The sequence below is a fragment of the Poromitra crassiceps genome (genome assembly GCF_964638095.1).
Source record: "Poromitra crassiceps genome assembly, chromosome: 19".
Classification (NCBI taxonomy): Eukaryota; Metazoa; Chordata; class Actinopteri; order Beryciformes; family Melamphaidae; genus Poromitra; species Poromitra crassiceps.
Window position 1 is genome coordinate 1,052,201 of NC_139646.1, and position 25,189 is coordinate 1,077,389.

At 43.7% G+C, this 25,189-nt stretch overlaps 2 protein-coding genes across 2 annotated transcripts in view; one reads left to right on the top strand and one right to left on the bottom strand.

Annotated features, from left to right (window-relative positions):
• Nucleotides 1-1,094, bottom strand: part of ccdc85al (coiled-coil domain containing 85A, like) — a gene marked incomplete at both ends in the record, with an annotated part of 44,326 nt that extends 43,232 nt beyond the window's left edge. Inside the window, one exon of the mRNA XM_083655447.1 lies at nucleotides 732-1,094. Within this exon, the coding sequence (XP_083511573.1) occupies nucleotides 732-1,094 (363 nt within the window). The remainder of the gene's footprint in view (nucleotides 1-731) is intronic.
• Nucleotides 1,095-3,155: 2,061 nt separating this feature from the next.
• On the top strand, nucleotides 3,156-23,822 carry sec23b (SEC23 homolog B, coat complex II component). The gene is made up of 19 exons (XM_083655214.1): nucleotides 3,156-3,294; nucleotides 4,781-5,008; nucleotides 7,002-7,059; nucleotides 7,239-7,325; nucleotides 8,556-8,792; nucleotides 11,425-11,507; nucleotides 11,627-11,771; nucleotides 15,034-15,192; nucleotides 15,410-15,525; nucleotides 15,671-15,794; nucleotides 16,032-16,112; nucleotides 17,358-17,447; nucleotides 17,682-17,788; nucleotides 18,898-19,051; nucleotides 19,512-19,589; nucleotides 20,071-20,232; nucleotides 20,466-20,552; nucleotides 20,960-21,181; nucleotides 22,772-23,822. Exons 2-19 carry the CDS (start codon nucleotides 4,788-4,790, stop codon nucleotides 22,859-22,861), a joined length of 2,301 nt encoding a protein of 766 aa, XP_083511340.1. The 5' UTR covers nucleotides 3,156-3,294; nucleotides 4,781-4,787; the 3' UTR covers nucleotides 22,862-23,822.
• Nucleotides 23,823-25,189: the final 1,367 nt, after the last annotated feature.

Sequence of the window (25,189 nt, forward strand, 5' to 3'; positions counted from 1 at the left end):
ATGGAGGCCACACACAGGAAAACACACAGAAAACAACAACAGTGGGTTAGGGTTAGGTTGAATGTAAGGGTTAGGGTTAGGGTTAGGGTTAGGGTTAGGTTGAATGTAAGGGCAGCAAAATCACATGTCAGGCTCCCATTTAGCACAACCCAAAGAGCTGCTTCTTTTATCCTCCATCGCTCTGTAATTATTCAACTCTCTTACCCCCTCTTTTCCTCACTCTGTCGCTCTCTCCGGCCCTCTGGCTCTTTCCTGTCTAATTAGGTGTTATGGATGGGTGGAGAGGTGGAGAGGTGGAGAAGTCTGTGAGAATGGCCAACAATGGTCTCCAAGTGCTTGATCTGAGGCTATAGAGGCTACCTCAATCTTGGTCTCAGCTTTAACAGTAAACTTAATTTCTGAAGATCATGCCATATTCCTCCTATTAGCAGTGCATGGATGAAGGCTAGGTAGCATTATCTTCAAAGCAAATGCCATGTCATTCTAATGAATTGTTAATTGTTTAGATTTATGTGCAGGACATTTCCAGGAAAGGTGTGTATCCTATAGCTAGATAGATATCACATCATCCATATAGCACATCCTCATAAATAAAATGGTACAATAAACTTCAATAATAACAAATAGTCCCACATCATGTTAACAACATCATATCTGATCAGCAGAACACTGTGCGCGCTCTCAGGTGCGCTCAAATTATCATCTCATCCTTTAGTATGCGCGACCCTCACCTTCAGCCCCCTGATCTCGTTCAGGTGTAGCTGGAGGCTGCGGTTGACCTCCCGGATGAGATTCCCGTGGTCCAGAATGACGCTCATCTTGTCGGCCTCGGAGCGCCTCAGCCGCCGCACCAGATCCTCCTTGGTCCACTTCAGCAGCTCCTCGTCGGTCAGGCTGGAGACGTCCTCCGCTGGACTTTCCGTCTTTGTTATCGACAACTGGAGCTGGGGCTGGGGCTGGGGCTGGAGCTGGGGCTGGGGCTGGAGCTGGGGCTGGAGCTGGAGCTGGGGCTGGAGCTGGAGCTGGGGCTGGGGCTGGGGCGGTGCAGTCGCTTTCTCCATTGGCACAGCTCCTCCGGTATCGACAACGGGCATAAAACACTTCGGAGGCTCGCTGACAACCTCTGCTCGCATCCGCTCCCTAGTGTAGGGTGGGGAAATGGTTACCGTTTGAAAATCAGTCGCATAGTTTTGGCCTTTTTTCTGCTGCTCCCGACACTTCCCTTCTCTCCTAGAGCAACAGCTGACGATGCCGGCTGGCTGGCTGGCTGACTGGCTGGCTGGGTGGGTGGGTAGGTGGGTGCGAGATAGCGCTGGAAATCTCACTGCAACATCCTCAGCGCGCCGGGTGGACTGTGAGCAGCCTTGTTAATGAGAGTTATCGCTTTAGCATCCAAATTCAGTCCCAAATGCCGTCAAAGTGGGGGAAAGCTCCGGCGGGCAGTTGCGTTGGTGCACACTCCTCCCGCCTGTGGGTCCGACGGCAAGCAGCCTCGAAGCAGAGGAGAGGAGGGTCCGCCGGGCGGTCGCATCGCCAGCCAGCAGGAGCAAGCACACACACGCACAGAGAGAGAGAGAGAGAGAGAGAGAGAGAGAGAGAGAGAGAGAGAGAGAGAGAGAGAGAGAGAGAGAGAGAGAGAGAGAGAGAGAGAGAGAGAGAGAGAGAGAGAGAGAGAGAGAGAGAGAGAGACACACACACACACACACACACACGCACGCACACACACACAGAGCAGCAGGAGTACAGCAGGAGTAGGCCTACAGTAGCCTATATCCGCAGCAATTCTCTCTCGCTCTCTCTTTCTCTCTCTCTCTCTCTCTCTCTCTCTCTCAATTCAATTCAAAGAGGCTTTATTGGCACGGAAAACATGTTTGCCAAAGCAAGTGTGAAACAAAACAAAAATGCACAATAATAATATAACACTTACTTAACATATAGGCCTAATATAATACTATCACATTTATAAACAAAGATGTAGCACAACTATAATGTTAGTGTTAGCTTGTTTTAATACAGAGATGTGTAGGGCCTAAACAGAGCTATGTAGCCTATTTCGATTTTGCAAACAAATATGTAGGCTATAAGGCTAGGTAACAAAAGTTTAGAAGTAGGATAGGCACAAATTGAACTGATGCACACAAATTGAATAGGCTATATAGCCTACACCGAAATTGACATGCTATAATTGCATTGTTGATGTAGTGCTGAAGAATGAACTGCACCTGTTTGATACGTGAGTGCACATAAAAAACATTTAGGTGATTTATGTGAAAATTATCAGATGAATGTTAATTATTATTGGTAATAAAAAATAGACAACAAATGTAATAATTAGCTACAATATAAATAAATAGGCCTACATCAATAATATAAAACGATTAAAAATACAAACGGTGATACATGTTTTTGCAAATGAATTTTATCCTATCATATCTGAGTTAGACATCACTGCCATAATAGGAGTATTGTTTGATCTACATTAATGCAGTGAGTTTAGTCATCACCAAAGAATAGGCCTATGGGGCGGTAGCTATAGCTTTGCATGCAGCGCCATCTAATGACGACGACTAGCATTTCTGCAACATGACTCACATAGGCTACATCATGTGGAATGTATAATTCAAGATTTCAGTGACTTGGAGACAAATGGGTGCAAATCAAATAATACCTGAAAGAAAGCATTTAAATAATATACACACAATAATAAAATAATAACATCAATAAAGTCAATATACTCTATTCGGGGACTACAGAAAACGATTCTTAATCACTTGTTGTGTTCGTCATAAGTCATGTATAGTTTTTGAGATACGTTTGTTTGGCACATCCATGCGCGCACAACTCATACTAGTGCTAAAAAAATCATACTAGTGCTGCGCTTCCGGGGATTTGCGATGATTTGTTGTTGTTGTGACGTCACGCTGATTCATCGATTCGGGATTCAGTCCCACCCTTTTATTTATGTCGATGGTCCCACCCAGAGCCACCCATGGACCTATATTGTCCCACCCTCTCCCTGTGCGTGCATTCCTCGCGTCACCAGCGTGCCTTGGCCTGACATCACGGAAAGCGGAACCAATAGGAAGCGGTTGCACTTACGAGTAACACGTCATGTCAGTGAAGTGTAGCTAGCTACTAGCTTACAGTCAGAGACCGGTTGAGGGAGGGATCATCGTGTTCTGTCTCTTGTCCCGTACGGATTTCACCTCCAAATGTTGTGAATGTAATTTGTTCTAGCGTTAAATATCATCTATATAGCCTCTGTCTGGGCCCGAAGCCAACCTGATATACAAGGTAAGCTCTTCGAAAGTAGGCCGCCCGGCTTTCGCTTCCTTCCACTTGCCGACAGCAGGGGGAAAATGCAGCTTTACCACGATACCACTTAAGTAGTTAGCTAGAGATTGACGTTAACGTTGATCGACCTGAATCAAAATCTAGCATTAGCTGTCCGAGATAACGTTGGTGTGTTGTTAGCAACAAACGAAATGCCTTCACGGTGTTTTCCTACAAAGCGCCGGGGCTGGATAAGCGCCTATATGCATACAGGCAATTCCCCGTATGTGATTGATTGCTGCATCAGGTTATGTACGTTATGTGACAACATTTGAAAACAGACACACCGTATTTACACACTGTGGCTAACACTATACACTGTATTTACACACTGTGGCTAACACTATACGCCTCAGTTTCTCCCTAATCAGAGCAGACAATGGCGTCTATTCAGTTATTAAAGTGTGTGGATGTGTCTCATAATGACCAGTTGACAAATACAGCAACGTTCACTAAATGTGATGTTATTAGGATGATTGTGTTTTAGCAAGTAAGTAGAAGCCATTTATCGTATCCTATGTTTGTCTGAGATGGTCTCGCAGTAGCCAGAGAAAATGTTAGCTGACTGAACTCTTAGGTCAAACACAGTTAACTCTGAGAAAGAGTGTAGTACAGCAGGGATACTCAACTTGCTTTGCCTGGGGGCCATTTTTGCAAAATGACAGGAGGCCAGGGGCCAGTTAATAATCAAACAATAATATACATTTTTCTGTAGTGGATTGTAGGTTTGTGGGGTGTCAGCCAGAGTTTAGTCTCACACAGGATAGTTAGTTAAGTTAAGTACATATACTGTAAGTGTCCGGGCAGCGAGCAAACGGCTATATTTGACAATTTAGCTGGAGCTTGGTCAAGTAGATTTAACATGAGGTTTCATTGTGAATTAGAAAATGGTCGGGGGGCCACTCTGCACCCTGTGGCGGGCCGCATCTGGCCCCCGGGTCGCAAGTTGAGTATCCCTGGTACAGGATCCCCATTCTGGGAACCAGGATCCCTGACGGATGTTTCTCAAAGCCAAAAGCCTATAATAGCTTCTGCTTACTTGGCATCAGCAAAAGTAAACAACAATGTGCGTGAGTGATATTTCAGTCACACACCAACAAAGGTGGAGTCTAAAAATACCCTTGGGATTCCTCTGCACTTCTGTATTAAAACAAGCCGATCAGGTTTCTCTGATGACGCAGTTGTGCGTAAAGTATGAAAGGCGCTAGATGATGTTAAAAGAGGGGGACGCCTGTCTAAAAAGCAGGCAGTGTTGTTTGGCATTAGGAACGAGCATTGACAACGAGATTGAAAAGAGACGAGGACGGACTAACTGAAGTTTAACGTCGCATGAAAATAGGCCACCACTGTCACCTGGCTTGGACTATATCTAGTTATTCCTTCAAAAACGTTCTCCTCTATCGGACTAACTCTCGTTCTCATCCGTTGGGCTCTTTCTCTACTGAAGCGCAGTGATGACGACCTACCAGGAGTTCATCCAACAGAACGAGGACCGGGACGGGGTGAGGTTCAGCTGGAACCTGTGGCCCTCCAGTCGCCTGGAGGCCACCAGGCTTGTGGTCCCGGTCTCCTGCCTCTTCACCCCCCTCAAGGAGAGGCCTGACCTGCCCCCGCTCCAGTACGAACCGGTTCTGTGCAGCCGGGCCAATTGCAAGGCGGTGCTGAACCCGCTATGGTGAGATGAATAGAGAAACAATGCTCACACGTACTTACAGAGTGATACTTTAGAAGGCTTATCAAATGCCTCCCACCAGTCAAGCCAAGTAGTTAGTACTCCCCCTTAACACGTATTTCAGTACTCGCATTTGACCTTTACTATTTCATTTATTTAAGCATGATTTGCATTCACTTCGACATTGTAATGGTGTGTTGCTGTATACACAGCTGTCTCGTACCTTGACACTGCTTCTTTGCTAAGTTCAATGTTCTTTGAGCAACAGTAAATGCAAATATGTTGTTAAAGTGTTGGGAGAAGCTGTGTTTGTGTGAATGTGCAAAAGAGAGTAGAGCGCGCACATCCAGTCAAAAATGCAGGTGCAGGACAAGGGGTCAAACGTAGTAGAAAAAGAGTAGAGTCCGCACACTGCTGAACAAGATGTCTCCCAGGAGGATAGATTTATTTATTGACGTTTCGGTCTCACATGACCTTCTTCAGTGTGAATGTGGACATCTGCTCTAAGGAGTGTGACTGCTTTGAATCTGCCCTAAAAGCCTTGATATACTGTATGTACTTGCGCATAAAACCCCTTGCCAAATGCGCAGAGGGGTGCGCCGCGGTCGGCGAGCCTGCATGCAGCTCCTCGAAAATGTGACTCGACGCAGCTGACGTGAACAGCGCAAGTATAATATAATATACCGTATTTCTTCTAATACCCGCCGGGACTCTATCTGCCGCCGGGTCTCCTCTAACCGTCGGGGGGTCTGACCCGATTTAGCATAATAAAACGCCGGTCTCGATTAAACGCCGGGGCTTTTATTCGATTTTTCCCCCCGTACAGTATGTTTTTGTGTTGACTGTGTTGACTGAATTCAGTCACTTACAGTGATGATGACGTGTGTTTTGGCAGAAGTCAGGCTTCTACCCCGTGTCAGAGAATGTTATGCTTTGTTTATACATAACCGTCATCTTTCAAGTATGCATACCGCATTGTTTGATGCTACAGATTGTACAGCAGGAGTACGGAAATAGTCAACGTGTTATACTGGTTGTGCAGTATGACACAGTGGTTAGTGTTGCGCAACACTGTTGCGCCTTCTAAAAGTGCATTTCTGTCAGCGGAAACAGCAATCATAAATGCAGTATGGATTACTGGGAGGGGAGGAATGAACTGATACCGTAACGTTGGATCGTGATGGTGATGATGATGATGATGAAGGCCATCTCAGTTGTTTTCGTTCATTCCGGTCCGTTGTACAATATAGGCGTGTTCAAAACTGCCTGTACCTACCCTCTTGTGTGTACTACTAAGTACTATTCCACTGGTTTAAATAAGCAATTTGATAACTTTGATACCATTTTTGTGGAGCAGGAATTCTGTACAAAAAATAATCGCCTGGCTCGATTCTGTGCAAAACGAAATAAACGCCTCACTCTTAACTGCCGCCGGGTCTCCTTTAACCGCCGGAGGTCTGGGTTGATTTAGCATAATAAACGCCCGGGCGTTTTTAGAAGAAATGCGTTAGATGGGGAGATAACAGGAGAGAGTGAAAGCTATTACCATGTATATGCACTATATTCTCTCCTTGGGGTAACTTCTAGTCATTGAAATCCTAGTGAAATCACACAATTGACTCATTTTGCTGGGGACTCCCCTGCGACCCCTCGTCAAGCTGACATTCGAGTGTATAGGACCAGCTGCCGCCAGCAAGGCTCCAAGTTGATGCGATCGCAGAAGTATATTTCCACCTTAAGGAGCGTGACTGACTGCTTTGAATCTGCCCTGAGGAGTGTGACTGCTTAGAATGCGCTGAGGGATAGCAAACACTAGGTGTGGTATGTGTGTAGCACAACTGCAAACACACTTCAGATCCCTTTGTGCAGCCTGCTGTTATGTGACTGTTGGTAACAATGATGCCGGTGGCAATCAGTTGCTTTCATTAATTGAATCAATTTGCCAACTGCAACCTCAAGTGAAGTGGCCCCTAAACGGTCTTGTTCTCTTTTACAGTCAAGTTGACTTCAGAGCAAAGATATGGGCATGCAACTTCTGCTTCCAAAGGAATCCAGTAAGTTTTAAACATAAGACTGATAGGATTATGCATGATTATTATACTGCATTAGACCTATAGCTTTTATGTGGTATTTATGGTTGCCATGATTTATAATTAGACTACAACATTCATGTGGACTAGCTACATTCCATTATTGGAGTGGCTAATCACTTTCTCTGTCTCTTTCTCTACAGTTCCCGCCCTCTTACGCAGGCATATCAGATGTGAACCAACCGGCTGAACTCATGCCACAGTTTTCCACCATTGAGTACATAGTACAGGTAAACACTATCTACAGGACTGCACTCTGACCTCACAGTGCGCAGGGTACAGAGACGGTATTTACTGAGAACATACTGCGCATGGGTGAATCTTTACTTTTTCTTATATAGATCAGGATACCCCCCCCCCCCCATCTTCTTCTCTCCACCCTAGGATCAAAATGATGAAGTTTGTGTCACCCTGGGCTCATTTTAATGCTGTCACTGTAATAGACCCGGCCGAAACAACCCGTTGAAGAAAGCAGGCTCTATATTTTAGACTAGAAATATCGCTCGCTCCTTTCAACCGGTACCGCTCAACTCCTCACTGGGAGAGCTCAACTCCTCACTGGTAGAGCTCAACTCCTCACTGGTAGAGCTCAACTCCTCACTGGGAGAGCTCAACTCCTCACTGGTAGAGCTCAACTCCTCACTGGTAGAGCTCAACTCCTCACTGGTAGAGCTCAACTCCTCACTGGTAGAGCTCAACTCCTCACTGGTAGAGCTCAACTCCTCACTGGTAGAGCTCAACTCCTCACTGGTAGAGCTCAACTCCTCACTGGTAGAGCTCAACTCCTCACTGGGAGAGCTCAACTCCTCACTGGTAGAGCTCAACTCCCCACTGTTAGAGCTCATTTCTACCTTCCCTCGTTGGTTTGCCCTCAAGGTCTCGTCCACTTTGTAGGTTTGCAGACGCAGCTCTGCCGCTGCGCGGCCTCGCGGCCTAGTAGTGAACTAGGTAGCTATTGTAACTAGCTGCTGCGCGGCCTCGTGGCCTAGTAGTGAACTAGGTAGCTATTGTAACTAGCTGCATTGTGTTAACTAAAGAGGTTGGTCTTCATCATGTTATGCTATGATATCATAGACATTAGCAATTGAAATGAATAAACAGCTGGAACATCCTTGGCTTTGTAACTGTTGAGGTACTGACTGCTACTCTGGCTAAACAGCATGGTATTTCATAATTAATGCTTATGGTTTTAATGGTAATATTAGCTAGCTGCTGAAGTCATACAAAACATTGTCTCTACTAGCACAGGATTTGTAGATAAATAGATTCAGCGTACAATAAACTAGTCATTAAACGATTCAGCCTCTTTATCCCCAGTTCCTCTCGATAAAACAAAAATTATATTTGCAGACAACTATAATTCCTAAGCCATCGATGCCAATGACTTAATTTATGTCATCAGTGTTGAAGTGAGGCTTGCAATTTTGCCACAGTTTAACCTTCCTTTCCCACCTCTGCAGCGTGGGCCCCCGACCCCTCTCGTCTTCCTGTATGTGGTAGACACATGTTTGGAAGAGGAGGACCTCCAAGCCCTCAGGGAGTCCCTCCAGATGTCCCTGAGCCTGCTACCGCCCAACGCCCTGGTTGGCCTCATCACGTTTGGACGCATGGTGCAGGTCCACGAGCTCAGCTGTGAGGGCATCGCCAAGAGCTACGTCTTCCGAGGCACCAAGGAGCTGTCCGCCAAACAGATCCAGGTGAGGGGAGGGAGGAGAGAGCTATCCTAAAGCAATCATCCCCAGGACAAGAGCTACGGAGGTGCCTCTGAACGCCCCTTAGCTGTTGTAAAATCACTGTCAATCATGGCCTTGTGCCTCTGAACGCCCCTTAGCTGTTGTAAGTCACTGTAAATCATGGATTTGCGGGGCTCATTGCTTTTTTATACAACAGTTCCGGCCGAGCAATTTGATTGGACAAGAGGCATTCAGTCGTGCTGATATTTGTGTATAACATCACGGGTGCTTCACTGTGTGTAAATCACTCCACTTCACAGCTGTACCCTTGATTAGGCTGAGTTCAAACAGCATTCACGCACCTGGTAGGGACAGCAATCTGGATACATTTGACCTTAATTATGAACATTAAGCTAAAATCGTCTGTGCTAACCTCAAAGTAGCTAGGTTTTGCTTAGCTAGCTTGTATTCGGGAAACTGCAGGCAGCAAGTTTACCTGTTGTTGCTGGCAAAGACAAATAACAGACAGAAAGCATCCGTTGTCTCAAATGACTTTAAAATGCAATTATTACTTGATCAGTAGCTTTGTTTACACTGTACAAGTACAACTGTTGTATGAAAGCAATATCACACTCGAGGTCGTGATGTTGTACTCTACTATTGTCACGACTGTGATCATCTTTGGCACTCGGCCTACGAACAAATCGCAGCCATGACGATGTTGGAGTACAACAGCACTCCCTCTTGTGTGATATTGTTTGAATAAAATGGTTACTACATATAGCCTACCTGGCAATGTAGGCTATAGGCTACATAGCAACAAACATTTAATATTGATAAAAAAAGAATCATTCTTCCACCAAGCACTGTAGTCCTTCAGCCGTGACATTTAGCAGAATGGTGGCCAAGCAACATACAGAGTATACCGTACATACATACAAGTAGCTCAAAGAGTTTGATGTATGATATATGCACGTCGTGTTAAAGTTGTGTGAACTGTTCCAGTTATAAAATGTACACCGCACACCTGGGGGCTAGAGAGAGAACTCAAGGCTCGCTCTATAGGGTTCCATTGCAACCGGTTTGTTTACCAAAATGCTGCTCGGCTGATCCCTCGTATAGAGTATTTGACAACGGCTTTGAATGTGTGAATTCAGGAAAGTCATGATGAGTCCTGAAGGACCTGTAAGGCAACAGTTACTGTGGCTCAGACTCAGTAGTGATGAAGGAACTGTAAGGCAACAGTTACTGTGGCTCAGACTCAGTAGTGATGAAGGACCTGTAAGGCAACAGTTACTGTGGCTCAGACTCAGTAGTGATGAAGGAACTGTAAGGCAACAGTTACTGTGGCTCAGACTCAGTAGTGATGAAGGAACTGTAAGGCAACAGTTACTGTGGCTCAGACTCAGTAGTGATGAAGGAACTGTAAGGCAACAGTTACTGTGGCTCAGACTCAGTAGTGATGAAGGACCTGTAAGGCAACAGTTACTGTGGCTCAGACTCAGTAGTGATGAAGGACCTGTAAGGCAACAGTTACTGTGGCTCAGACTCAGTAGTGATGAAGGACCTGTAAGGCAACAGTTACTGTGGCTCAGACTCAGTAGTGATGAAGGACCTGTAAGGCAACAGTTACTGTGGCTCAGACTCAGTAGTGATGAAGGACCTGTAAGGCAACAGTTACTGTGGCTCAGACTCAGTAGTGATGAAGGACCTGTAAGGCAACAGTTACTGTGGCTCAGACTCAGTAGTGATGAAGGACCTGTAAGGCAACAGTTACTGTGGCTCAGACTCAGTAGTGATGATGGAACCAAGTGCAATTTCAAGGCTCTTCAATCTGTCGCATAATGGCACTAACTTTGTCTAATAGGGAAAGTACATCATGTTCTCTGAAGAGAACACCAGAGTATGGGAACTAGAACGAAGAGGATGGAACTGAATGGGAGGGGTAACAAGATCCCAGTTAGAGCAGAATGAAATACAGTGGGGCATAACAACACATTGTCCATATATCAAAGGAGTCAGATTCCTCTATTAAGATAGCTCAGATAGAACATGAGTGTACAAACAATAGCGTGCTACTACTAATACACAATAACATGATGTTCCAAGTCAGCTTTGATGGCACATTGAGAAGGCTGTGTAGAGATATGTTGGATTAAAATAATGATGACTATTATTAAGATAATGCATTGCATTTATTATGTTACCTACATCTTTTACACATAGCATTGGTCTAAGTCATTACCATAACTAAAATAATGTGCTCAGTCACAACCAGTGTCAAACTTTCTCATCATACTTTCCCAGGAAATTTGTGATAACCAGCATAGCAGCAGAACTCTGTGAAACATTGTGTGTGTTTTGGGGTTTCAGGAGATTCTGGGTTTAATGATGCCAGCAGCAGAACTTTGTGAAACACTGTGTGTGTTTTGGTGTTTCAGCAGCAGAACTCTGTGAAACATTGTGTGTGTTTTGGTGTTTCAGCAGCAGAACTCTGTGAAACATTGTGTGTGTTTTGGTGTTTCAGGAGCAGAACTCTGTGAAACATTGTGTGTGTTTTGGTGTTTCAGCAGCAGAACTCTGTGAAACATTGTGTGTGTTTTGGTGTTTCAGCAGCAGAACTCTGTGAAACATTGTGTGTGTTTTGGTGTTTCAGGAGATGCTGGGTTTAATGAAGCCAGCAGCAGCAGGACAGCAAGGTCGCCCCCCTGCACCACAGGATGGTGCAGCCTCTTGCAGGTAAGGAGGTCCCCTCTTTTCCAATGCACCACAACTCTTTCTAAAAATGGATTAGCCAGCCCTTATATAGTCTGTAGTCATCTATTATTCCTGTTTAATATGTGTGTGTGTGTGTCCAGGTTCCTACAGCCTGTGCACCGGGTGGATATGAATCTGACTGACTTGCTTGGAGAGTTGCAGAGGGACCCCTGGCCTGTCCCGCAGGGAAAACGGCCACTCCGCTCCACTGGGGTTGCACTGTCTGTCGCTGTCGGCCTGCTGGAGGTACCATGCACGCACAAACACACACACACAAGATATAGTGTACATTAATGTTGCACACACAAAATGTTGGCTTATGCTCTTGCTGTACGTACCATCGATATATTAGCCTGGGGAAACCCAGCTTCCACGTGACCTCTATCTATGTGCCATCGGTAGTCACCAGAGCTCATAACTAGCTTTTTTCACCATAATTTAAAATATTTATTTTTCTACAATATCATTAGTTAAAATCATTCAAAGCAGCCTTTAACATAAATAAAACATCATACTAATATACATATGATACCAGAGCTTACGTTCAATGCGTGATGTTCCCAAAGTAAAAGAGTAATCATGTTAAATAATTGTGACCTCGTGATTATCATTTTGGCCATAATCGTTCAGCCCTAATACAGTATAACTGCAGTGCAGACACACACACACACACACACACACACCTCTGACGTTACATGAAAGAAGAAGAAGACACACACACACACACCACTTGATACTTATCTTCTGAGTTGTACATGAAGAAATGGTACTATTGCCTTCCTTGTCAGTTCAAAGGTCAACTGGTTTTTGTTTTACCTTCTGCCTTTACACCACCGTCCCCTCTTCCTCCTCTGTGTCCCCGCTTCTTCTCCCTCTGCTAATCTGTGTGCTTACACAACAGATCATTCACCTGCTGGACAGTGCATGTACTGTACCTTTCTTTAGATAAGGTCTGATTAGAACACTTGTGGCTCTTCTGTCGACTAACTGTTCCAGGTTCACCGACTCATCAGGGGAGCTTTGACTTGATGAATGGCTCTTTTGCATATACATTAAAACTGTAAAAATAATTGCATCCAATTCCATATTAATTCGGAGTGTGTCTAATGTAAATGTGCTTTAAATGAGCAGATTTTGTCTGGATCAAATGAATCATTGCTAAGCTTACTGCATCTTATGGGACTTTAGTACTTTCCACTGGGTACTTTCTGTCAAATGTTCACACTATATAAAAGACAAACTCCCTCAAGTGGCACTGTTACTGTATACGATAGATCGAGCAATATGGTCCCGCCCCCTTTTAGGGGGAAAACACAAGCCACTAGCCATTGACTTCAATGTAAAATAGCAGTACCAAAAAAAAATCCTAGAGAAATAACATAATTTTGTTTATTAATGCCCCAAAGACACTATGACATGACAATATATTACAACTCGCCTGGCCATAGAATGCACAAGATATTACTTTGACCTATCTAAAATCATGTGACTCATGTCACGTTGCGGCAGTCTAGCCTGAGCCAAGTAGCCTACAACGACACTGGGTTCAGAACTAGGTCACAGACGGGTCATGAGTTACATGATTTTAGATGGTTCAAAGTCATATTTACCATGTATCTTGTATGTAGCCGGCCGAGTTGTAATATGTTGTTATGTCATGGTGTCTTTGTGACAGTAATAAATGAGTTGAATTCTGTTATTCTATGATTTTTTTGGTACTGCTATTTTACATTGAAGTCAACTGCTGTTTTCCCCCTAAAAGGGGGCGAGATCATGTGCCGCCTACACAATAATGTATTAGCGATCTATCGTATAGCTTGCTCAATCTCAGAATCCTAGACCCTTACACTTTGTTGCATTTCCTGGTTGTGAGAGCTGAGGACTGCCCTTTGCTGAAATCAAGTCCATGAGGACTAGAGCTGCCGAAAATAATCGATTCAGAGATGCATCGCGATGCTTAATAGGACGATTCTGAATCGATTAACAAATATCAAAAATCGATTATTTAAAAAAAAAAAAAAAAAAATTATAATCAAATAAAATAGAATGTAAGTACATGCAGTTGTTTATTTTAATTATGGATCATAATACAATGCAATTCCAAATGCACTTTTATTTTAAAAGTAGCCACACAGTGAGAAAAAAGAAAGTGAGAAAAAATAAATCATGTATTGCGGAAAAAGTGATGCATCGATTTAAGATGCATCGTATAATCGAATCGAATCGAATCGTAGACTTGTATAATCGTATCGAATCGTGAGATCAGTGAAGATGCACAGCTCTAATGAGGACTCTATTGCAGACTTGTTGAACGTTTTTATGCATAAATGTAGTCATATATGTGTTCTAATCAGACCTTATCTACTATCTGCTGAAGAAAGGTGTATACATTTAGTCAATCTAAATTACATTACATGTACATTTGTGGACCCCAGGAAGAGTAGTCGCTACCTTGGTAGTGGCTAATGGGGTTTCAAAACAACAACAAAAAGGATTGCCCACAGTTGAATGTTCAAATGGCATGCTTCAATGGAAAATTGATTCTAAGTAATTCATATATACTCTGTATATGGAATTTTCTCCTGATTTTAATTTTAATTTTAAACTTTTATTATTTAATTTTCTTATGCTAAACATACATACTGTACTTGATTGATTGCTTAATTTTTATTTTCAAAATGTGACATTTTTTAAATAAGAAGCAAGGAATATTCACTTTGTTGACATTTTAGATTTGTTTCCAGTGAGATATTACTGAGTAGTTTATATAGTGACTTTGCTCGTGTAAACATTACTGTTGCTGCTCTAGAAACGTTTAGTTATATTTAAAATATAAAATACATTCTACTCATCTTCTGAATGTATTATTTTCTTTAATAGTATATTTTAATAAAGCAATTATTTAGTAATGAAAAATAACCAATAAGAGTATTGATAAAGAACCAAACCAATAAGTGAATGATGGAAACCACAACAACAAAAAGTTATGTTAAAAAATAAAAAATAAAATAAAAATCTCACCAGCACCCATGAATGTCCCATATATGTTTTTCTTTTCTTTTATTAGATTACTGAAGCTGCATTTGCACAGCTGATCCTAATTCCTCTTGTTTGGTCGGCAGTTAGTACCATGCCAATCTTTCCCATAATTGTTCAAATGGCAAAAATCAGGTCACGTCATTAGTGTTCATTACCAAAGTCTAGAGTCTCATCGTCGGGGTTCAGCACCAGTGCTGCTGGATCTCTCAAAACAAGTAGGATTATTTTTTTACCCATCACAGCACCAGTTTGGGAGGTACAAATGTGCAACAGGGGAATCAATATGGGTATAAATAGCTGCACAGCTTTCAATTGGCAAAAACAGTTATAGCCATTTTACCTTAAAGGCCAATGGCCTCCATACAAAGATCAACTCTAAATTGAGCACATTGAACACATAAATTGAGCAGGCACTGTACGATAGTACGTTGACTAACTGAAACCCGCTTCCTTCTCTCCTCATCCCTAGGGTGCGTACCCCAACACAGGGGCTCGTGTGATGCTGTTTACTGGAGGCCCCCCCACCCAGGGCCCAGGAATGGTGGTGGGAGACGAGCTGAAGACCCCCATCCGCTCATGGCATGACATCCAGAAGGACAACGCTCGCCACCTGAAGAAAGCCAGCAAGGTGCAGAAAGTCATTGACTAATTCACAAGAAAACAACAGAATAAAGTTTTTTTTGGGGGGGGGGGGGGGGGGGGGGGGTAGAACAAGTATGTAATGAAATCATTTTCTGACCGTTTTTCTAAATATCCATCTCTTGAAGTGTATACATTTCTTACATGACATACTTAGGGTATCTTCACTACCATCAAGTGGCTGAGTGCTGTTTGTTTTCATGCAGTATTATGACACCCTGGCGAACCGGACCGCGGTAAACGGCCACAGTATCGATATCTACGCCTGCGCTCTGGACCAGACCGGACTGCTGGAGATGAAGTGCTTATCGAATCTCACTGGGTCAGTACCTAGCGCTCACTAGGTTTACAGTGTGGGATTTAACTTAGGATCAACTGTCTATATTGCCAATGGGTGTTTTCTTACCAAATAACTCCTTTTTAAGAATTATTTAGCAACCAAATGATTTGTCGTGTTGTATCTTCAGGGGCCACATAGTGATGGGAGACTCCTTCAACACTTCCCTCTTCAAGCAGACCTTCCAGAGAGTCTTCAGTAAAGACTACAATGGAGAGTTCCGCATGGCCTATGGAGGAACCCTGGAGGTCAAGGTAAAGAATATGTGATTTAGTCGTTGGGTCCTGATGAATGTCCTAGCAGTGTCATCTAGGCCTGTGCCAATATGACATTTGCATAGTATCAATCTCTAGTCAAAAGTCATCTCTTAACAATATTATTTTAAAAAGTTTATTATTTAAGAAGTTTGATTTATATCGGTCAATCTGAAATGAGCTGCTGTTATTGAGCTCAAGGTAACATCTTGTCTTGGTGTGTTTGGGCGTGTCCAGACGTCAAGGGAGCTGAAGGTGTGCGGGACCATTGGACCATGTGTTTCGCTCAACTCCAAGAGTCCCTGTGTTTCGGAGAATGTGAGTCACTGTCCCTGAACAAATTGCCACAGCAAGTGAGCTGAGGAGATGCATTCACTCACACTCGTCATCTTATCTCTGCTGTGTTGCAGGAGATGCATTCACTCACACTCGTCATCTTACCTCTGTTGTGTGCAGGAGATGCATTCACTCACACTCGTCATCTTACCTCTGTTGTGTGCAGGAAATGCATTCACTCACACTTGTCATCTTACCTCTGTTGTGTGCAGGAAATGCATTCACTCACACTCGTCATCTTATCTCTGTTGTGTGCAGGAGATGCATTCACTCACACTCGTCATCTTATCTCTGTTGTGTGCAGGAGATGCATTCACTCACACTCGTCATCTTATCTCTGTTGTGTGCAGGAGATGCATTCACTCACACTCGTCATCTTATCTCTGTTGTGTGCAGGAAATGCATTCACTCACACTCGTCATCTTATCTCTGTTGTGTGCAGGAGATGCATTCACTCACACTCGTCATCTTATCTCTGCTGTGTGCAGGAAATGCATTCACTCACACTTGTCATCTTACCTCTGTTGTGTGCAGGAAATGCATTCACTCACACTCGTCATCTTATCTCTGTTGTGTGCAGGAGATGCATTCACTCACACTCGTCATCTTATCTCTGTTGTGTGCAGGAGATGCATTCACTCACACTCGTCATCTTATCTCTGTTGTGTTGCAGGAGATGCATTCACTCACACTCGTCATCTTACCTCTGTTGTGTGCAGGAGATGCATTCACTCACACTCGTCATCTTATCTCTGTTGTGTGCAGGAGATGCATTCACTCACACTCGTCATCTTATATCTGTTGTGTTGCAGGAGATGCATTCACTCACACTCGTCATCTTACCTCTGTTGTGTGCAGGAGATGCATTCACTCACACTCGTCATCTTACCTCTGTTGTGTGCAGGAGATGCATTCACTCACACTCGTCATCTTACCTCTGTTGTGTGCAGGAGATGCATTCACTCACACTCGTCATCTTACCTCTGTTGTGTGCAGGAGATGCATTCACTCACACTCGTCATCTTATCTCTGTTGTGTGCAGGAGATGCATTCACTCACACTCGTCATCTTATCTCTGTTGTGTGCAGCAGATGCATTCACTCACACTCGTCATCTTACCTCTGTTGTGTGCAGGAGATGCATTCACTCACACTCGTCATCTTAACTCTGTTGTGTGCAGGAGATGCATTCACTCACACTCGTCATCTTATCTCTGTTGTGTTGCAGGAGATGGGAATTGGTGGCACAAGCCAGTGGAAAGTGTGCAGTCTCAGCCATTCCACCACCTTGGCCATGTTTTTTGAAGTGGTGAATCAGGTAAAACACACACCTGAACCTCAGCTTGAGTTCCTTTCTTCCCTGCTTATTTGGTTATTTGAGATGAACCGTTCCCTGAGAGCATTGGGCTGAAAGCAGATCAGTGATGGGAGGATATTGTGTGTTGGTTTACTAAGGGCATTTTAAATGGTGCCCTTGTAGCACTACACCATGTAAAGGAGATGATTGTCCGCGGCCTACTTACGGTCTCCATTGTCGTTTGTGTGTCTGCAGCACAATGCGCCCATTCCACAGGGTGGCCGAGGGGTGGTTCAGTTTGTCACCCAGTACCAGCATTCCAACACCCAGAAGAGGATACGTGTCACCACCATCGCCCGGAAGTAAGATTGTGGTTTTTCTTGTTGCTCTGTTCACAGGAAACTCTGTTGACATGGCTTGATTGCCGATAAGATTACCTCTCACTTTAACCCAGCCACGTCATGCCAAATTGGCATTTTATTATTAACAATAAGATAATGATAAGATTGTCTAAACTAAAGTGAATAGGTGCCACTCACTAATACGGGGTATGCATTTTTGTATCTACTAGTGTTCTAAGTGTTCTGATTAGTAGAATCAATTAGGGCTGCAACTAATGATTATTTTCATTATCGATGAATCTGTTTAATTATTTTCTTGACTAATCGATTAGTTGGTTGGTCTATAAAATGTCACAAAATGGTGAAAAATTGTGATACATCCCCCAAAGCCCAAGATGACATCATTAAATGTCTTCTTTTGTCCTGACCAACAGTCCACAACCTAAAGATGAGTTTACTGTCTTAGAAACTATTAGTTAGTTTACTATTAGAAAATATTCACATTTAAAAAGCTGGAATGAGAGAATATTAGTATTTTTTCCTTAAAAATGAGTGCAAATGATTAATTGATTATAGTTGGTGATTCATTTTCTGTCGATCGATCAATCGACTCCTCATTGCAGGTCTAGAATCAATAGAGCTGAACAGTCACGTGACATCTCTTGCCCCGGAAGTGAGTTAACCATTCATTTTCTCCATAGACATTTCGAAAGAAATCCTTATACGACGGGTTTTAAGGCTGGAACCAAGCCAACCCGTGACCTACTGAATCGTGAGTGACCATAAAACAATTCACTTGGAGCAAAAACAAAAATAAAGGGGGGGGGGGGGGGGTCGAAGTGAAATGTTGTGTGATCACTCACAATTCAGTAGATCATGGGTTATTAGATAAGGATTTTTCTAAATGTCTATGGAGAAAGTGAATGGGGAACTCGCTTCCGGGGCAGGAGACGTCACGTGACTGTTCAGCTGTATATCAGCCTAGGTAAAGAGCATGTCTACACTCCTGACGTCTGCATCAAATACTTCTGAGCTGTGTGCGTCATTTGTAGCACTCCCATGCTCACCTGTCCCTCTCTGGTTCCTTCCCTCCCTTCGTTTCCACTCTTTTCTTCTTGTGCTCCACCCAGCTGGGCCGATGCCCAGTCCCAAATTCAGCACATCGAGTCGTCATTCGACCAGGAGGCGGCCGCTGTGCTCATGGCTCGACTGGGCGTGTTCAGAGCCGAGTCGGAGGAGGGGCCAGATGTGCTCCGCTGGCTTGACAGACAGCTCATCCGCCTGGTGAGCGACACTCCCAAACGGCAGCTCCTCTCTTTGCTTTGTGCACTGTAATGATGCGCTTTGTAATGGAAGGAACAATGCATATCTGGGGTTTGGCTGGAATGTACAGTATGCATGGTGCTACATGTCATTCTGTGGTGGTTCACTATATACACTAGCTTCACGAAACCATCATTAAATGTTTTGACCCATATTACATCATTAACTTGCTAAATGGTTTGACCCAGCTTGTGTGACTTTTGCTGGCAGTTTATGTAGGTCAGGTATGGAGGTCAAAAAATAAAAAATATATAGAGGTAGCCGCCCACACACATACTTTGATCATTTTTATGCTTATCTTCGTTGGCTGGCACCTCATCACTACAGGTGTGCGTTTCACCTACTTTGACTCTGCAGGTATGCAGGGCAGGCATGTACTTTGTCATGTTATGCTCAAAGCTGTTTTTTTTCTTTATTCCAGTGTCAGAAGTTTGGCCAATTCAATAAAGATGATCCCACCTCCTTCAAACTGTCAGAATCTCTATCCCTCTACCCACAGGTAAGCCTGCCATCTAGTGGAGCTTTATGGAAGTGCATGCATACGTCTGTAAAAAAAAATTGGGGAGGGGCGGGTGGGGGTGGGGGGATTACACTAGCCTGGCTCCAGACCTTTGAAGCCATGCCCACTCCACAGTTGACAATGCAGTCTGAATATCAGGCTATCATTACATAGATGTCTTCATTGTGATTTGAGTTAATCCAGCATAATTATGATCTGCTTCCCACCTGACACTTTGGTTAAATGCATGAAATAAGGTCTGTGGTTAACAAAAGCTTATGGGAGTGTAAATTTGTGTTCAGCAAGATAATCTTCACAAACGATGACCATTTTTATGACTTTTCATGCATTTAACCGAAATCCCCATTCTAAAAATCCCATAGCCTTTTCCCCTTGCGAACCAGCATGGCGGCGATTTCTGGGTAAGCCTACAAAAATACAACAATTAGATTTCTCTCTCTCTCTCTTTCTCTCTCTCCAGTTTATGTTCCACTTGCGGCGATCGCCCTTCCTGCAAGTGTTCAACAACAGCCCAGACGAGTCGTCGTATTACAGGCACCACTTTGTACGGCAGGACCTGACCCAGTCCCTGATCATGATCCAGCCCATCCTCTATTCGTACTCCTTCCACGGACCACCAGAGGTCAGCCTCACACCCCAGCTGCTGCTGCCGACATGATTATCAATGCTATGCAAGTGCTGCACATCCCAGAGCAGAGGCACAGTGTGAACCTCTTTGCTGGCCTTTTCTTAGAGACTTTGTCAAAGTGATGACAGATTTGCTCCTTGACCTGTCATTGTTCAAAACTGCTTGATAATCTCAGTTGAATTTGAGCGCTAACCTGTACATCTCCTGGGTGTTTCTCTTCTTCACAGCCCGTGCTCCTAGACAGTAGCAGTATCCTGCCAGATCGTATCCTTCTGATGGACACCTTCTTCCAGTTGGTCATCTTCCATGGAGAGGTGAGTAGGCAAACCATCGACTAAGAATGAATCCATTTAGATTGATATAGTCAATCCAACAGTGCCTTGCCATGAGCAATCGGGGGGACACTTAATTCACATACAAAACTATTTATATCCATTGCTGGAAAAACTCATTACTTGAAGCTCATCATTTAGATGATCCAGTCTATAAAATGTTATCCTGTTGTTAGTCAAGTACACATCATTTTGTAAGAATAGATTCAACTTTCTTTCTCTCTCTCTCTCTCAAAATGCTAATATCTATTTTAATTTATTTTATTTTTTTAACAAAACACTGCCTTTCTTTCTAAAGGCTAAATAACACACTGGAATTCAGTCGGGCTATTACGTATAGAGAGAAGACACCCATCGCTTATTCCGGTCTTGCCGCTCTTTATTTTCAGACCATCGCCCAGTGGCGAAAGGCCGGCTACCAGGAAATGGCGGAATATGAGAACTTCAAACAGCTGCTGCAGGCTCCGCTGGACGACGCCCAGGAGATTCTGGAGACTCGCTTCCCCATGCCGCGATACGTCGACACAGAGCACGGCGGCTCCCAGGCACGCTTCCTGCTGTCCAAGGTCAACCCATCCCATACCCACAACAACCTCTACAGCTGGGGACAGGTACGATCAACATCGTCAACTCGCCGGTTTCACAATGATCCCTTTTTCAACCTGAACATGGATAGATTTTGAGAGGAAAGGTCAAACCAAAGAGGAAACCGGAAATGTTTATAGGAAGTGAGTTTAAAGAAATTCAGACAACAGGCATATGAATCAACTTTTTCTGTTTATCTTTGTAATTTAATTTTTAATTTTTTTGTAAATGAGGATTGATTTGAAAATTCTCTCATTTGCTGCGGGGTCTAAGCTCTGCCATTGGCTCCGACCGGCTCCGACCATTTCACCTGGTTCTGCTCCCTTGTGCAGTAAAGCAGGCCTGCTTGGTACTTTCAGTGGATGGTTGTAAAGATAACAGAGCCTTTTTCCCCACTAGACAAGAGTGAGTAAGAGGAGCCAGACTCTCTCCTGCGCGGGTACAGCGCAAACTTTTCAAAGCTATCCAAATTCAGTGGTTCTTACTCCATTTCTTTTACCGCTCACAGATTTGACTTCAGTACGCAAAACAACATTGGCAGCTTATTATACCTTCACAACTACGCCAAACTATGAAACCATTCCAAATGTAAACCTTGGATTTAACCATGTTGAGAAAAGACTTTTAACCCTAGCATCATCTACCCTGGGTCATTTAAAATAAAGGGGGGAAAAGGACAATCTTTACTAGCAACTCAGAAGATGTGGGGTTAACGTGTTTCAATCATGAGAGACCAGAGGGTAGAGTTTTAACAAGCAAGCTTTATTCAAGTATGGCAGAGCGATGAGATCTATGGCATGGGACGGTATGGCAACTAATTCTGATGGCATGGCAGCATGGCGACTAGTTCTTTGGCGTAATGACTCCGCGCTAAGATGCCTCTCTTCTTGCGGTGAGAGAGGGCATCTGCTCGGACTAGAATAGAGAATCCCCCCCCCGTAGGGGATTCTTCTGGAGTCAAGACATTGGTGATGGCCTGGGGAGGTGGGTGGGTCGAAACACAGCTTTCAGAGAATGGGATGCGATCAGCTCGGGTACCGCGACCAGAAGATCAGGGAAAGAGGACGATGACCCACAGAGCCTGGCTATAAATACTGCTACGTCATAGCCTCGGCACTGACGACATTATCGGCGTCATATAGGCAAGTGCGTCACGCTGGGATTACACTTGTGCTCGTCACACTAGGATTACATGGTGAGGTGAGGTCACTGGGATTGTGCGTGGTGCGAGGCAGCGTGTCTGGTCTTCATCTTGAAACTAGGTCGAGACCACCATGAGTAAACACACAGGTCTTGGATTAGCTAACCTCTCATTCTAAATGGGGAAGATTGAAATCTGAAAATGGGATTAATCTCATCGTTTGCCAAGTCCACGAGGAGCTGAGCCATAGCCTGTCATATACTGTATATATGACGGCATCGTCATCAATGGCAGGCTGAGAAAGAGGTTCTTAAGAGACAAAAGTCTCGTATAACCCAGGCTCTGCGCTGCGTGTATTTGGTACAATAATGTGACCATAGTGTCAGAGTTATAGTACGAATTGATTGGACCGTCAAGTAGTTTACCACACTTAGCCCTTAATCCTCTTTGTCCCTTGCTTCCTGTGCATCTGTAGGAGACTGGAGCCCCGATCCTGACCGATGACGTCAGCCTGCAGGTCTTCATGGACCACTTGAAGAAGCTCGCCGTGTCCAGCTCTGCCTAGACGGCTCTGTCCCGGGGCAAAAGGGAAGGACGCACGAGAGTGATAAAGAGACATTCTTAAACTAATATACGGATCCTCTTAACATTTCCCCTGTTTGGGTGATGGAGCCAAGCCCAGAGAGTTCATGTTCTTTCTTGGTGTACTCTTTCTGGAGTCTCACTGTAACACTTCCATGATGCAAAAGGACAGGAAAAATGGCACAATGCCGTATTTCTAAAGGAACCTTGTGGCATTTCCACTCATTCACCTTATTTATGGTCAAATGGGGCCAATATTCCACAGTCAGTGTTCTTCAGCTGGGCAATCTGTCCAATTCTCTGACTATTCCTATTGGCATTCCCTCTGATATGTAGGATGATTAGACTAATAATTGTAATTTGTTTATTTTCTTTGTTTTTGTTTGTCAATCTAAAATGTGCCTCTACTGCACAGACATGATGAAAGGTGGCGTTTAATAGGAGCCTCGGAATACTACTGTATTTGCCGACTTTGTCTCTAGCTAAAGACTGGAATTTTCTTGTTAATAAATTGCTCTGGAATGTATTGTGATTGCACATTCTAATGCTAGAATCAAATGTCCACAGGGCTGTAGAGCGTAGCACCGATGGCTTGTTAATCACAATTTATTTCACTGACGTACTTAGAGAAAATCGTACACAGCTTACCTCAAGTGTTTTCCAGGAAAATTCCCTCTGAATAATTAAGATGAATGTTCTGATGAATGGAAGTCTATTACAGTATTCTACTACTGTGTATAACTGTTAATTGAGAGGGACTCCGTTTTCAATGACGAACACTGAAATTGGACAATGTGCCCTTTCTATTTTGAACATAGACTTCAGACCTTTAGTCTTGTGTAGTTTAGTCCACTGATACTCATTGTATCTCATTCGCCATCTGATATTTTGCACCCAATGACTGCCCAAGTCTCTTTGTAATTAAACCTTAATATACTAGACAAATGTACAAATGACTTATTTGACTCCTGACTGGATTCTTAATGCTATATCCATATGAAAGCCTGTCAACAAACCATTAATTATGTCTGTGTTGTCCCTCCTCACATGAGGATGAGCATCGCAGCTACTTTTTGGCTGGTGTACATGCAGTTGATTTGAATCCACCTTGACATTTATAGGAGTCTACAATCCATTCTGTTGAAGTATAACAAGTGTTTAGGGTCAAGCAGTGAGAGCGGGCTGGATGGATTCGTAGGTATGTTGTGAGAAATCAAAAGAAACTTCGGTCTTCTGTTTGTTGCCACGTTAAGAGGCAGAGCCAAGATTTAGGATTGAAAAAGGATTATTCCTCCATGGCAGTCCAGTCCCAGAGGGAACCAGAGAGGCTGGGTTCACCGGCATCTGGACGGTTATGCTGTAGTACACGTCTCCAGCAGCAGGAGGCTGGGTTTTGCTATCTCGTGTGGCGAAACTGTAAAGTGGTGAGCAGGCAGATGTGGATGTGCACAGCGTGTTGCTACTTTGGAAGTTGAGAGAACCGCTGTACAGATTGGAAACCAAACCGTTCCTCAACAACTGACTTTTTTCTCTTTAAGGAGCTACTGTACATAAAGCCAGCATGCAATCCCCATCCTAAAACCACTGGCACAGCTATTGTGCCTGTAAGCTCAGAGCACCCAGACAGTATGCTGTTGAGGATCAGTGAATGGGAGATTATGAAGACTAATCCTTAGCGGCTATCTGTTTAAGGACAAATTCTACTCTTAGCAGCTTTAAGGCGGAAGTTGCCAGTGAACTACAAATGAAGTAAGTCTCTGTCAATCTATCAAGAGCTTAGGCCTTGCAATGCTGCACTCTGAGTCTGAAGCCACATATGCTCCAAAGGCATTCAAGGCCAAATCACACACAAAAAACTCAGTGCCCTGACATTTAATCTCTTGACATGGGTACACAATACCAAAAGCTCATTTTTGAACCATTCATTTTTGTCAGTTATAATAACATGGGTACAGTATTACATGTGCATTGAGAGGGTTGACATCCTGATATGAAATTATCTTAATAAGGGAACATTATCTTCACAATAATCTCTTGTGTGTCGATGTGCTTGCCTATCTCGCACATGCGAAGGCTGCAGCTTTGCTATGCAATGTTTGACACACGCAGGGAACAAATGAATATTACATTTCCTGTCGACAACTGCCATAAACTATTATTTTATTTTATTTTTCTGCAGAGATCAGTCATGACTCTCATGAGTCATGACGCTCATGTCCGTGAATCTCAGGCTTAGACAAAGCTTTAAGAAAATGTTGTCTTATCATCTTCGATCAAATCCTAACGGATCAGTTCTAGTCCATCAGATGGA

Coding starts and splice junctions, on each gene's coding strand:
- sec23b (XM_083655214.1), top strand. CDS start 4,788: ATGACGACCTACCAGGAGTTCATCCAACAGAACGAGGACCGGGACGGG. Junction 17,448..17,681: donor TTTTTGAAGTGGTGAATCAG/GTAAAACACACA, acceptor GTGTGTCTGCAG/CACAATGCGCCCATTCCACA. Junction 21,182..22,771: donor ACCTCTACAGCTGGGGACAG/GTACGATCAACA, acceptor GTGCATCTGTAG/GAGACTGGAGCCCCGATCCT.